Consider the following 14796-nt stretch of genomic DNA (forward strand, 5'->3'; position numbering starts at 1 on the left):
ACTATGAACAAATTACTTTTAAGAGGCGTTTATTGATAAACCTGAGAATAAATTATTTATATTCAAAGAAATAGAGGAATACATTACATATTATGTATGTATGTATTACATATTCCTTACCTACATTAAGGTATCATTTGTATTTCGCAGAATCCACCAATATAAACAATATAAAGTGAGAATGAGTGATTTACTTTAAATAAAAACAATTTCGCATCAATATTAGACTGGTAGTGTAAAATAATTAGATGGAGATCAGACCAAGATGTTATTTTCGTATCCTACGAGTTATCTAGACACTACAGTATTACTCAATGAGTTCAGAAGGCGGTGAAAACAGTGCTAAAATATCTTTGTGCCCATTTTTCTTTCAATTCGCTCATGTTTAGATAGATGTCGCTACACAAAACGGTTGAATGTTTGACATTTTATAGAGCCCACGCTTTGTTTTGACATATACACTTGCATCTGTCATCAAATCGTTGTTGAGCAAGTGAGAAAGAAATATGTATAAAAACAAGTTAGAACGAGACAGAGGCGCGGCGGCGCTGTAGCTTCCCGCCGTCCCCCGTTCGACAGTCGCGCTCTGTTCGGTTTGCTGTGCGTAGTTGAGCTCAATTATTTTCGTTTTCTGTTTTTAAAGTGATATTGCCAGAGTTATTTCTATACCAGGACGAATTTGTTATTTTATACTAGTGACTGAGTGTGAAAAGAAGTGTTCGCATGGATTGAGTGAGCAACGATGTTACCTCCCACGGCCGGTCTATCACAAGAACAACGCGACCGGCCCGACATGGCGTACCAGCAACGTCAGGACGTGCGAGAGCTAACCAGAGAAATCATCAGAAGCGCTCGAGTTGCAAACAGAACACATTCAACATCCCCTGGAGGTGAGCCGGTCCAAAATCAAAACGACGCCACGTTTCCGCCATGCTTGTCAAATTGACGTGATATGTCAAGGTGACATTTATATGAAAACATAGTATTTTTCGGGGGAAAATTACAATAAAAACAAATCTCGGAGGCCTAAAATCTATAACTGAACCTATCACATATAGAACTGGGACTGTTACGTCACCATGGAGCCCGATCTTGCGAAAGTAAAATGGCGCCAATGCGCCACATTGCTTATCATTAGCTAGGTATCTACGTATAATATTATGTAGCTAGGATACATTTTATCGTAGAATTTCGTCCTAATTAATTTATAACTGTCATAAGATACTTTTGCGTTATGTAACCAATATTTTCTCAAGCTTATTGTTGATTTGGCACGTGCTTGGGTTATTTTTAGCTCGTCCATTTGTGTCCTATGTAACGTGGACGCATCGCGTCAATCCGATCGATATTGTATGTGCATATTTACTTGGGCACTTCAATATTTTACATATTTATAGCGGACATTATGATAAGTGCATCGTTTACATGATGTTTGTTGTTGTTATTGAATTCCCTTTGACTTTTATAAAATGTCGTGGTGACAGTAAATTGACAGCGCCCAACAGTCAACATACACAAGATGGCTGCTTGCCCGCCATTGAAAGTAGTCAATTTTAGTTCAATCACGCGCTGCGCCAGGCGGCGCCACTGTCACTTTGTTGATATTTTCAATTTGATTGTCTTGTACGATATTTTATCGGATTTTTTTTCATTTATTAAAATGTTTTTGTTGTTTTGACAGACTGTAAATAATGAGTAAGCCATAGATATTCAAATAACGTACTTATGAATGAGTTGAATATTACTATGAGCACACACATTTCAAAATTGACACAAAACATTGTTTTGCTCAATGAGATTTGCTAATATCTTAAACATAAAATCTTTCTGGAATCCTTATTAGGTAATTAATTTCTATTGGAAAATGTGTTAAATTACATAGCTTACTATGAACACCATTCTATTTTCCCACTTTATAGTAGATATTTACCTACACAAGCTTTACAAGCTAAAGATGAGTAAAAATTGTACCGTGGGTGAGATGAGTGCAAGCCTCACCCATCCCTAGTCCTCAAATTCCAAAAAGACCTGTTACAAACTTGTAACTGTTTTCGTGTAATAGAGTAAATTTTTATGGCATAGAGCAGCAAACAACCCAACAAATCACTTGTTGGTAAACTATAAAAGTTACAAGTGTGTTGACTGCCATTTAGGGTTTGGGTTCTACGTTTAGGCATCCATTTCAATAAAAACAATGACAGTTAAAAGTTAACAAATAAAATGTTTGAAGATAAAGATGTCTGTCAGTCAGTTCACTTGTGAAGCTTGGAAGAAGCAAATAGCTTGTGCCAAAGTATTGATTCCTATGAAGACAAATGAGCAAGAAACTATAGTTAATGTTTTTTTGTGACAAAATGCTGCCAGTGACAGCTTTCTTACACATATTATCCAAATTATCCGATATGCAATAGACTATACATGTTTGAGTATCATAAACAATTGAAATTATATTCAGAAGTTATAATTATTATCTATATTATTGAGTATTGAATGACCTAAATTACAAAATGTCTTGTATTAAATCTTATCAATCATTGACACTTCAGTAACAGATAAGAGACTGTTGCCCTGTAATTTGATGGTTTATCTTGTTATGATTATAACATACTAGATGTTTTATCTTGTGCTTCTGTGCAGTAACTAATATATTTTAATTAAATTACGAAATAATATTCATACATGAAGTTCATATAGTTACCTACTAGTTACCCACACCTTTTTTAATAAACAAAAACATACACACAACAAAAATTACTAACTAACTAATTAAATTTACACAAATTTTATTCTGCCAAGTAAAATCTTTTCTAGTTTCAGTATCAGTAATATTTTAAAAACAGCTTTTCCCGCCTTTTTACTAAAATAAATAGGTACAGTTACTTGCATTAAACATCACTTCTCAGATGATTTATGCAATTCTTTATTGACGTCTATTACGCCTTTTAATCCTCGATGGAGTAGGTAGAGGTATACAAATATAACACATATTCTGAGACCTCTAAAAATAAAGCTTGGCGTCTCAGTAACTGTTAGGTACGAACTAAAGTTAAATTATGTATCAACCTCTTTAGATATCTCTACCAGCCCATTTTATAACGGGAACCATCAATCATTTTGACGACGCGGTCGGCTCGAATTGACGGGCGAAATGACAATAGACGCGGATTATCATTTGGCGCCATTCGGGTCAGCAGTTCAGCTGTTTATGCATAAATCTATAAATCACTATGTATTGGACTGTTGGATATCGATGCTTGAGAATCAGAACTTATAATAAGTATCGTAACAGTGTTGTTTTTGAAAATTTAATTTGATGCCAAATGCTATAGTTCTCCAGCGTAGAAACACGTCTGCAAAAGATGCCAAGGAAGGCTAATCGGCACGTACCTGTTTCAAAAATATCGTAAAAGTATCTCTTATGATAACTTAATAACATACATCCTGGACAAATGGAAACTCGAATACGAAGCCTACCTAAAGCAACTGCTAGGTTATAATTTAAACAATCCTTGCAACACATTACACCAAGGTATTGCATTACCTCGATGCAGTTTACGCAACTGGACGGCCTGTAAACATGCTCCGTAATGTCAGTCTGTTATCTTGGCGGCTGTCCCGCGCAGATGTTTAGATTGTGTTCCGGTTTTGATGCCGGCTCCCGGCCTATTCTTTGAGACGATTTCTATAGATGCTATTGTGCAGATAACTTTGTTTTGCATCCCAGATATTGTATAAATATGGTGGTTTGATGATATCTGCCGGAAATGGTTACATTCACTAAGTTGTAACACGAAAGTAATGCTTATTTCAAAAATTAATGCTGATCCATAACCACTAAACAAGTATTTGATGCCTAAAAGTGACGTTTGTATCACTTTAATTAAATAGGTAATATCCGCTACGACTAGCAAATTATCCCCACGATACGAGTTTACAAGATGCTTTCTGGCCTATAAAAGGGGTTAACCGTCGCCGTCAGCCGGTCGAAATGGTTACGATTAGACACCTCGTTAACAGTCGTTAGGAACTTCTCTATCACCTCCTTCTATCTACACCATGAGTTAAGAGTGAACAGTTCATCTAGTAAGTTAGAAACGTCATTTTGTATGATTTACCATGAAAATGTGGCAGTAAATTGACCTAGATTACCGTATTTTACGCATTTCTTTGAAGATGCTAATTCCGATTTTGCAGTTGTTGCACTGTAAGTGGGCCATCCCCATTTATATTTTTTGTTATAATAAATGTGAAGATGGCACTTTAGTTGATTCAATTTACATCATTATCTTACAAACAACATCCATGTATCGTAGCGCAGCTATGTGCCGCAAACGCATTAACTAATTCCATTGCGGATATCGATTCAAAAAAGTTATTTGCTAAAAGTTATCTTTCTTTTTATTTTTCATAACCTGGTAACGATATTATCTAAAATCAAACTATTTATTACTTAAATTATAGGTAACTATGTAGTTACATCCATCACTTGTCTTGTCTTTATCTTCAAATTACACGAGTTTTGTGCTCGTACGTCGTCCGTTAACAAAACAACTTCTGGTAGGACACAATGTGTGTCGCGTCTCCACCTCTACTTGTAAAACAATACCGGTCACACAATGACGGGTTCACGAGAACATTGTTTTGTTCCCCACTGAGCTAATTTACTTGGGCCATTTCAGCGGACCGTTATTTGAATAGATGTATAATGTACTACGCGCCAGTAGTGCTTGGAGTCCTACCTAAGTCCATATTTTTATTGAATGCGAAAACTTTTTGAAACGGTTTACGAGTTAATAGAACTTAATATAGCTAAGACCTATAACGCACTACATTATTGCAACCAAGTCTTGTGTACTTAGTAAAATCGCAAGTTGCAACTGTTTTTCTGCGTAGAAACTTAAAAAGATTTACCGTAGATTATGTAGCTATGTACTTTTTTTGTCAAGTTACCTATTAACCTAACTACAAAAGCTAAAGCATTAATGGAATTCGTGTAAACGGGCCTTTCTACGTTGTATAATTAATTTAACTAAATAGCACCAAGATTGTTTCAAGAGCACTTAACAGGTTGATACGAGGTAGTTTTGTCAGTAAATATTGTTGTCCTTGGACGTGTTGCGTCACCCCCGGCCGTTCACCCGCATCGATCGCACCCCGGCCACTTCCGTCGCCTCACATACATACCTGCGAACACTCGGAGATGACACTCTGCGACAATTTACTTTTACCTACCTACCTAGAGAATACTTCAAAATTGTTGCGACATCGTCATACAGGGATGTTCGTTTTTATCTATTCTTTACTTTTCTGCGATTGCGATTATTTCAGTTTCTTATTAATATTTGCTTTTACGAATCTACGTCATGCAAAAAGTCAATATTTATTTGTTTGGGACGAGAATTGAACACAAGATTAGTACCGTAGCGGTCAGTGACCACGATATTATTGTGACATCCTCATATACAGCATTAAGATTAAATGGCGCCATTTCCTTTGCTCTTTCGTCACCCTTATTCCCTTTAAAATAGTGTTCAAAATTGATTAAACTACATTTATTGACGCCATTCATTTTACTTTCAAAACAGAAGGTCCTCTGAACACTGTTCCCGTTACCATTATAAATACGAACAATATTATGAATCGTCACGTTATTAAAATTGCCAAGTAAACAGAAACGTATGCGACTCACGTATTCACAAAACAAATGTTGACTTTCCGTTAGTATCAGGGCTGCCGATGGTTCAAGTGGTATTACGATGACGATGAGCCAAGTTTCTAGAAAAAGAAATGCTGTAACAACGTTCCTTATAATTTTCTATTGATGTCAAATAAACCATCTATTTATAAAATAAACTTTACAGTTACAGTTAAAAACATAAAAGTAGTATGTAATTATTTATGTCCGTAATATAGTTCATTTATAACCGTAGCTAAAAGTACACAAAAAGAGAATATTAAAACATTTCTTCACGTCTGGAAACCGTCAACCCTAAGCTATGACACGCGTAAATAATTTACCAAAGTCATGAGTTGACAATAGATTCGGGTCACGCGTGTTGTGAAAATACGTACGACGTGATTTCCACAGATTTATTAAAAGGATATGTTATTGCTTGGAAATATGAAAAACCTGCGTGACAAGCAGAAAACATCAACTTCATTCGCATATAAATCTAAAAGTCAAATTTGTATCACATAAGTGGTTCGCCCAAGATCAAATAAATAGTAAACAGGACCTCGTGCACTTAACATAACAAACAGCTAACTGAAGGCAGTCTACACTTTACACAATGAAATCTGAAACAAGAGCTGATTATGTAATAAATATCCATTCGCTGATACAATGGTACCCCTAAGACAAAAGCGAACTAATGATCCGGTAATGTTTAGTTAGCGCGCACCATGTATTGAATCATGCACCTGCAGCCAGTAGTTATGGCGGTTGGAGACATGAATCATTGATTTTTTTGTCATGTTTATGTTGATGATCTTTCCCGTGTCATTTTAAATAGAGTATCATACTTACACATGACTAGTAAGTTAAGCAAATCGCACCTCTACTACTCCAAACACCAAGAAATGAAGAAAAATTGACATATTTTTAAATGGAATTAGGTATTTATTTCCAGTTCGAGACCGTTTCCCGTCAACATCGTCAACGGACGACAATGAGAGCGGTACAGATGGAGAGGCAGACAGATCTCGTCGCGTCAGCCTCATGCACGGAGGAGTGCCGACACCTCCTCCCGGCATCGTGTCCATCCGCAAGCGACGAGGGAACCTCGCGAAACATTCTGTCAAGATTCTCAAGAAGTGGTTGTACGACCACCGGTACAATGCGTACCCTAATGACGCTGAGAAGATAGCGCTAAGTCAAGAAGCTAACTTGACTGTATTGCAGGTTAGTTCTGTTAACATAATTATCAAAAGTTCTTTCTACTATATTATATAAGAGTCGTGTAAGCTAGGAGGTAAGCAGTTAGACTATTTTTAAGAATTTGGGAAACTAAACAACAATAACATTTTAAACAAGAACCAGATTTGCATCTGAATAAAAGTAATATGTCTGTGTTTGGTGCAGGTATGCAATTGGTTCATAAACGCTCGTCGGCGTATCCTGCCGGAGATGATCCGCCGCGAGGGCCACGACCCGCTGCACTACACGATCTCGCGGCGCGGCCGCAAGCAGCCGGGCGGCTCCAGCTCGAACGCCAACAGCGCCGGCGTCGTCGTCGCCTCCTGGGACGGGGTCGAAGTTGAGGTAACAAATACACATTAACTAAAAACACTAAAATGGTCTCTACCAAAAATCGCAGTACAATATTAGCCTTTACTTGTTTAAACAAACTGGCTGTCGTTTGATTACTGATTAGGGAGATAATAAAAATGTTATCGGCTCTAGCATCTACTGTAAACATACAAATTATAATTTTATAACATAACGACTGAGTTACACGAATTAAGAGATTAGGTGCGATATATCACACTATACATTTAGTATGATTTATTTATTTTTCGAAAATCTCTTTTATGTGTAGGTGCCGACCTAAAGGAGTAACTAATGTTCTACGTGTATTAATAAATAACGTTTTGCCGACAGAACGACGCAGACCGCAGCGCCGAGCAGGAGTACAGCGACGGGCTACTTGTATACCGGAGCGACGGAGACGACATCGGAGACGGAGAGGAGGGATACTCATCTAGCGCTGTCTCAGAGGAGGAGGTCAAATACGACCCCTCCGTCTGGCAGTCCGTCATACGGTACGGACCAGAGGACCGGGAACTACACCCCGCCGCCCGAGGGTTGGTTACTGATAGGTCCTTGCTTGGGGCTCCTACTTAAGCTAGCATTCATAATTCATTCTTTATATTTTTTGCTATGCTATGAAAATGGCTTGTTACTGACTCTAAGGCTTCATTTACGGAGACGCGGCGCATTGGGTTTTCGTCGTACATTGCTGCTGCTAGTCGCGTCATCGCTTGCGCAAACACAAACATGTATGAGCAATGCACGACGGATGCCCGACGTGCCAACAATGCACTGCGTCTCCGTAAACGAGGCCTTATGATCGCAGACAGCCAATCTGTGGGAGCCTTATAAGTGAAAACGGCGAATGCGGGGTTACGTCATATTTTCTTGAATTTCAAAATTTCTAAACAGATATTTACTCAATTTTACTGTCGGCCCTGATTCCTGACCTGATCTTTTAGTTAATTTAATTTACATATTACTTGTGTCATTGTAACCGCAAACTATCAAATATTATCTATCTCTAACAGTAGTTTTTATATATTTTGTCCATATAATATTTTGCATAAGTTAACAGGGTCACTGACAAAATCCTGCATTACACATTATTCTAACTATTTAGCTTTCCGTTCTGTGAAATATATTTTTAAAATATCATCTTGGACTTGGTAATTGATGCTGACAATTAAAAAATATGGTGATAAACTACAAATTAACGTGTGGACAAAACTAGTAGACTTTGAGCGGAGTATGTCAATGAGTAAAGATAGAGCGGAGGTATGAATGCGTGTTTATCTCGTTATGCAGGCGTACGGCGGGCGTGGTGTCGGTTCGTACGGAGACGGAGGAGGGCGCGGAGGGCGGCGGCGGCGCGGGCGCGGGCGCGGCGCCGGCGGACTCGGCCAGCGCCGACGCCGCGCCGCCCGGCGGCTGGCACCCGCAGCTCGCGCACCTGCCGCAGCTGCCGCATCCGCTGCGGCGCCGACTACAGGTACACCACACCCATTTCACAAACTTACCATACTTGTGTTCCAGAAAAGACATTCGTCCTCTTTTTACATCTCCGTCTTGCAATATTCAAATGACAAACAAGAATAAATCTACTTTCTCTGCTCTCTGCTCTAATCGTGCATCGTGTTAAATGCGCCGTGTGTATGTCAGGTGGTGCCTACGAACGTGAGCAGTGAAGGCGAGCGGGACAAGTTCAAGTGTCTGTACCTGCTCGTCGAGACCGCCGTCGCAGTGCGCCAGAGGGAGAAGGAAGCGGAGGAGGTTCCCGTCTAGTGACCGAGGTAAATACTTTATTACCACATAATCTGCTAGTATTATAATCCTACTTCAAATCGTATAAATACAAATAAAAGTTAGTTGGTTCTTAAATCATTAACTGCTAAAAGAAAACTGTTGAAGGCAAATCTTGCGTTAAACGTCGGTCACCAGTATTCGACGTAGCAATTAACGTGTTAAAATATTATTATTGTGTTTGCAAAGTAGCTTGCACCTCTGCTATCCCTCTCGGGAAGTAAAAGGCATGATGTTATGTTATTAACAGCAATAAATATAATGGAGTTGATGTTGTTACAGGTATCGGTATGGAGTGGACTCGGCAGCACCGCCAACGGAATTGTACGTTCATCACGCGGTATTTAACGTTACAATCTTCCACTAATGTAGAGTTTACAAGTCGTTCGTGTGTTTATCACTAATTTATGGCCCTCGGTAACTTTAATCCACGGTACCCTTACTCGAAACTGGTATATAGTACTTTGATTTGACATAGTTAATTTTGTTTTGCACTGGGCCACGGTCTTGTCGGCCCTAAACTTCAGCTGAGATCCAAACTACATAGGGGAAGTCCGGGAGAGTTGAACCACTTTTAATATAAAATACCATAATTATTTGTTTATTGGGTTTAGAGAATCCATTATACACTTATGTGATGCCTTACTTTAGTAGGTATATTTGTGCTTAATTATATTGCTAATAAATGCGCTAGTAACATTTTATTGGCATTTTACTAAAAAATGAAAAATGAGTCAAGTCTCCCTATCAACAGGGACACTTGAACCGAGGTATGGGGAGAGTAGACCATATTGATTTTGTGGAAAATAAAAATCATTTTCGGCTTCAATCATAGTTTTAATATCTTATCTTATACAGTAATTAACTTGTTTTTAATACTGCTATCAAAGAAAATGTAATTAACATAACATTCTTCAGGGTTCCGTAGCCAAATGGCTAAAAACGGAACCCTTATAGATTCGTCATGTCTGTCTGTCTGTCCGTCCGTATGTCACAGCCATTTATTTCCGAAACTGTTGGGCCTACATAGTTGAAACTCTGTAGGTTGATGTATTTTGATAACCGCTATCCGAATTTTGAATAAAAATTAATAAATTTAAATATTAAAGGGCACTCCATACATGGAACTGATTCAAAAAAAAATTTTTTCAGCTAACCCTTCCGTGATGGGTGTCTATGGATAGGGCTTTAAAAAAGGCATTAAGGTTCCTAAAACCATTTTTCGTCAAAATCAACCGTTTGAAAGTTAGACGCTACCAAAGTGAAAAAATTAGTGTCCCCCCCTCTAACTTTTAAAATAAGAGAGTGAGAAACTAAAAAAAATATATGCTGTAGATTTCAATAGAAAACATTGAAATAATGATAACAACGAAAATTGGTTTGAACGAAATATCATTATTAGTTTTTAAGAAATAAAACATTTTCAAAAACCGCAAATATAACTTTGTCGTTCATACAAACACTATGCAAAACCAAGTTATTCTATAACTTTTATATTGAGGCAGCTACTACGGAACCCTTCATGGGCGAGTCCGACTCGCACTTGGCCGGTTTTTTTTTGTAAAATTGTTTCAAAAATGCCATATTTATTTTTCAAGTTTGTCGAATAGAAGCGCCTCCCTTAATTTCATCTATGGCATTTTGCAATTCCATTTTTGTGAGTTTTTTTCGTTTGCGAGCATTTTTAGGAGGCTTGTATTGAAAAGGCATCGTACAAGTTGGCACTGCAAAAGCAAGAAATTATATTAAGACAGAAAAAATATATTAAGTAGGTATAATTTCCCTGCACAGGGAGACATGAACGACTGGGCAAGTCTCCCGCAACCACCCTGGTGCAACTCTCCCGCTCACACTAATTCCCAATTTAGTTTATGACAAACAAAAACCGTTGATCGTAGAGAAAAAACACTAAGCACACGTCAAACTACATTTGTTTGGCAATATAATAATATCAACACACAATACGTACCTCAATAAATACGACAGCAATCACAAAACTACTTAAAACAAAAAAATATACTCCGCAGCAACAGAAACACGTTTTACATTGTCACTGACGAACCACACCACTAAGATGCAAAATGGCTGCTTACTTAGGACTGGCCTCTTGAGTGCGACCAATGAATGTTTTGACGTTTCGTTCGCACTAAATCCAAATACAATTTTAAAAGGTGGTTCAATTCTCCTACCTGGGCAAGTCTCCCGGTTTTCCCCTACAATTTTAATAAAATATTCCAATGAATTGTAAACCTCATCTTTTCCTTTTGGAATATCAAATGACATGCGCAACGATGTCGTGACTTTGCGCAACCTTTGCGCATGTTTCGTTTTATTGACAAAATAACGAATTAATCTTCAGATTGTCGTTATTTTTTTGTATATAATTAAATTTTAGTTTTTTAAAAGTGTGACCAGGCCCGACTAGATCGCCTTAGTATGACCAGGTTAAAAGTTGCAGGGATATTCGTATTATTTTTATATGTATATCAGTTGGTAGATTAAAAAAGAATGGGAAGGGATTACTGCCACTGTTGTGCACATAATGCATCTTGAATCTGATCAATGTAACCGATCGTAGCCTATGTATACTCTAGTAGTTTAAATATATTATTATATACTTAATAAGCTCTGGTAGTGCCCGTTTTATAATATAATTCTATTCATTGCAAGATGCTCAAAAATAAATAGGTAGCTTTACCTTATTTTCAAAAACAGATCAAATTGGTTTCTATTTTATTTTATTATTGCCTAGTTGGATCAGAAATCGAAAAAAGAAATATTCTCTATTTTCATTATACCCGTTGGATTTCATCATTACAATTATATTATGCTAAATTAAAAAAATCATGAATATGACATTTTTTTCACAACTTGTTACTTTGCCTGTAATGTTACCGCTTTGTTTCTAAGCCTAAGGCATTAAGTTCCAACACCAATTCACTGTATGTGCAATAAATACAAAAGGTTTTAGTATATATTGTAGGTAGATTATTTTTATATGAGACATCGATTTATTTACAAGCAACTTTTTGCGCTCTATAAATAATAATATAGAGGTGTATTTGTATTTTTATTCTATTTGAGAAAATTATTGTAAAATCGTGCACTATTAAAGCTAAATTATAATACATACATATACACTGTTAACATATTTTTGTAGAATACATGATATATCAGTAGCCTTCTCATATTTTATAATTAGACTGACAGACTGGTTATAAACAAAAGTATTTACTCTGCTTGTCTCGTTCCTATCAAATAATATAAATGTATGATAAATTTGAATTATTATATTATGAATACATATGGGGATTTAGTATAGTCGTCCCGCTTATATTACACATATAAAAATCTCATTACATGAAATATAGACACCTTAATGGTATAAAAATCTATTTTGAATTAGAATGTAGACTTCTTGTTGGAAAATGTAATCGCAGCTGTAGCAAACATCCTAAAGATATATGTTCTGACTAAAATAAATCATTTTTATTGTCCTCAGGCATTTAATCGACATCGTCATATCAGCCAGTTTATTTAAATTAAATGTGGTCACACGTATCTCAACATTTAAATCGGTACAGGCCTGGACGAAAACCTTCGACATTTTTTATTGAATTAGATAGCAACATGTCGCAATATTATTATACACTTTATCACAGTGAAGCTACCCTCTCCATACAGAAGTGTAATGCCCTGAAATAGTTCCTCTATTAACGCAATATTCATTCATATTGAATGTCATGTCCCCAGTTGTATGCCGTTCAGGATATACCTCCACTGTGTTCGCCCGTTCCTCACGTTTTACGCCAAGTTCGTAGGACCAGTAATCGACTGTATGGAGTTGTAGATTTCTATAATTATATTCGTACACTTAAACTCATGTCCTTGTATATAGTTTGTACACATACATAGTGTATGTTAGGTCTAAAGTTTTGTAGCTTCTAGTTAAATGTTAGTGCCAATGAGGCAAGTCTATATTGTAACATCTCAGGATAATTTCGATGATAATTTATTTTAGGGTGAAACCACAAAATATAGTCGAGCAAGTATCATAGAGGTTGAAATGTAGCATTAGAGTTATCAGCACTGATTGCGGGATTCACCCTGTATGCGTAAATAAATTGTCAAGATAAATTATCCCAGTTATTATGTTATTTTTCTATCGATACTTATGATATATTTATCAACTTAACCGATTCGTTGCGGATGGCACGACAGACGTGCCATCCATTTTTTACATATGGCGTATGACACGCGTTTCGTGTCATTTTTAAATGACACGAAACGCGTTTGACCGTTGACTTTCGATTTTGGAAGTCGACTGAATACAATTCAAGGGTAAACAAGAAAAAAGAACATTTTATTCTGTACATGGCTGATGGCACAATAGGCGTGTCATCAACTGATATGGCGCTTGACACGACTGTCGTGTCACGAAATATTTGTTCGTCGCCACGCATAAAAGTGCACCAAAATGGGCGTCGCAACGAATCGGTTAAGCAAAAGCTTTAACAGGGAGTTGAAACATATTATTATAATCGATATTTTTCTTATAATAAGATATATACTAGATAGCGAAGCTATTGTATTTACGTACGAGTACGTGAGTGTACACTGACAGTTAGGTATTACCTGTGAGCTAGCTATCTAGTATGTTCTGTATGTATCCTGCACATAAAAAATCGTTTTCAACGTAACAGCATTATAAATTAATTTACAATTATGTTTGAATATCCAGCTCAGAACTCCACTACACTTCAAGACGTTCATATCATTTCTCTATCTGTCCTCATAAGTCACATGGGACGGTGATATTCCTCAATTAATTTAAAATTATTAAAGTTTCCTATAAAAGTATTTCAAGTGTAGTGGAGTTCTATGTAAAATTGTATTTATTTATTGGTTGTGAGTTTGGGGCGTCGCTGTGTGAATCATATTGTTTTTCTAAGGCCTATTTTGTAATTTCTTTTGATGGACATATTGAACTAAACAGACATGATGTTTGAGAATGTTTTTAAACATTTTTCAGTTAGTATTGTAAAAGGACGTCTTTTCGTTAGTGTAATACGTTATAGTTTGCTCTAAAACAAGCCTGTTTCTAAGACTTGCTTTAGATCAAATAATATGTTGCTTTAATATGTCTATTAAAGTGTGATGTTACGGCTTCAATAGCTGGCGACGAATTCAATGTAAAAGGATAAGAAATCTTATGTTAAATAATTTGATTGATCATTGATTTATTTACCAAGCAAGCCCGAATGACGATTGTCCTTCGAGATGTAATCATTATGCTGATAACTCGCTGTTACACATGTAAAAAGTACCTCGTAATTTTAATAATTTACGACATTAAATATTTGTTCTGCAATTTACCTTCCTCAATGTTATGAGAATTCATTAGTTTAATATGTTACTATGATACCTGTTATGGTACCCGTCGGCCAGCCTGATGCACTTAACGTTAGCAGTCAATGTTAATTAGCTCTTAAGTCGTTTGTTTTAAGGTGACTTTTCGTTTTAACTCTTTTAAATGTAAGTAGGGTGTCATTTTCGTTTCTTAATTTACCTGAGTACAATAACTTAGAACTTAGTATTTTTCGTTCATGTAAATACTCCTGTGTAAGATGCGTAATCTGTTAGTGAATAAAGTAAAAGATTTCAAAAATATTTTGTTTTGTATTGTAACCTCTTTTTCTATTTATTTTTTTTCTTAGCAGAGTTTGTAATGAGAATGGCGAAAT

The 14796-nt window shown here is 36.6% G+C and overlaps 1 protein-coding gene across 3 annotated transcripts; it reads left to right on the forward strand.

The window, feature by feature from the left end:
* Nucleotides 1-542: 542 nt before the first annotated feature.
* LOC118266042 (iroquois-class homeodomain protein IRX-5) lies at nt 543-14722 on the forward strand. Of its 3 annotated transcripts, XR_004782807.2 has the most exons (8): nt 543-890; nt 6630-6901; nt 7082-7261; nt 7601-7803; nt 8558-8741; nt 8912-9042; nt 9335-9376; nt 12555-14722. XR_004782807.2 is itself a non-coding variant. In XM_035579389.2 (7 exons), the coding sequence occupies exons 1-6, from the start codon at nt 743-745 to the stop codon at nt 9032-9034; spliced, it is 1110 nt and encodes a 369-aa protein (XP_035435282.1). In that variant the 5' UTR covers nt 544-742; the 3' UTR covers nt 9035-9042; nt 9335-9596. The 3 variants fall into 3 exon arrangements, 2 of the variants coding, with proteins under 2 accessions (XP_035435282.1, XP_035435283.1); XM_035579389.2 differs by lacking the exon at nt 12555-14722 and having other exon boundaries at nt 544-890; nt 9335-9596; XM_035579390.2 differs by lacking the exon at nt 12555-14722 and having other exon boundaries at nt 547-890; nt 7601-7761; nt 9335-9596.
* Nucleotides 14723-14796: the final 74 nt, after the last annotated feature.

Source organism: Spodoptera frugiperda, chromosome 7 (genome assembly GCF_023101765.2).
Source record: "Spodoptera frugiperda isolate SF20-4 chromosome 7, AGI-APGP_CSIRO_Sfru_2.0, whole genome shotgun sequence".
Classification (NCBI taxonomy): Eukaryota; Metazoa; Arthropoda; class Insecta; order Lepidoptera; family Noctuidae; genus Spodoptera; species Spodoptera frugiperda.

What these genes read in the sequence shown, in the direction of transcription:
- LOC118266042 (XM_035579389.2), top strand. Translation starts at nt 743, where the DNA reads ATGTTACCTCCCACGGCCGGTCTATCACAAGAACAACGCGACCGGCCC. An exon ending in CTACACCCCGCCGCCCGAGG is followed by an intron (nt 7,804 to 8,557) that starts GTTGGTTACTGA and finishes CTCGTTATGCAG; the next exon opens with GCGTACGGCGGGCGTGGTGT. An exon ending in CGCTGCGGCGCCGACTACAG is followed by an intron (nt 8,742 to 8,911) that starts GTACACCACACC and finishes TGTGTATGTCAG; the next exon opens with GTGGTGCCTACGAACGTGAG.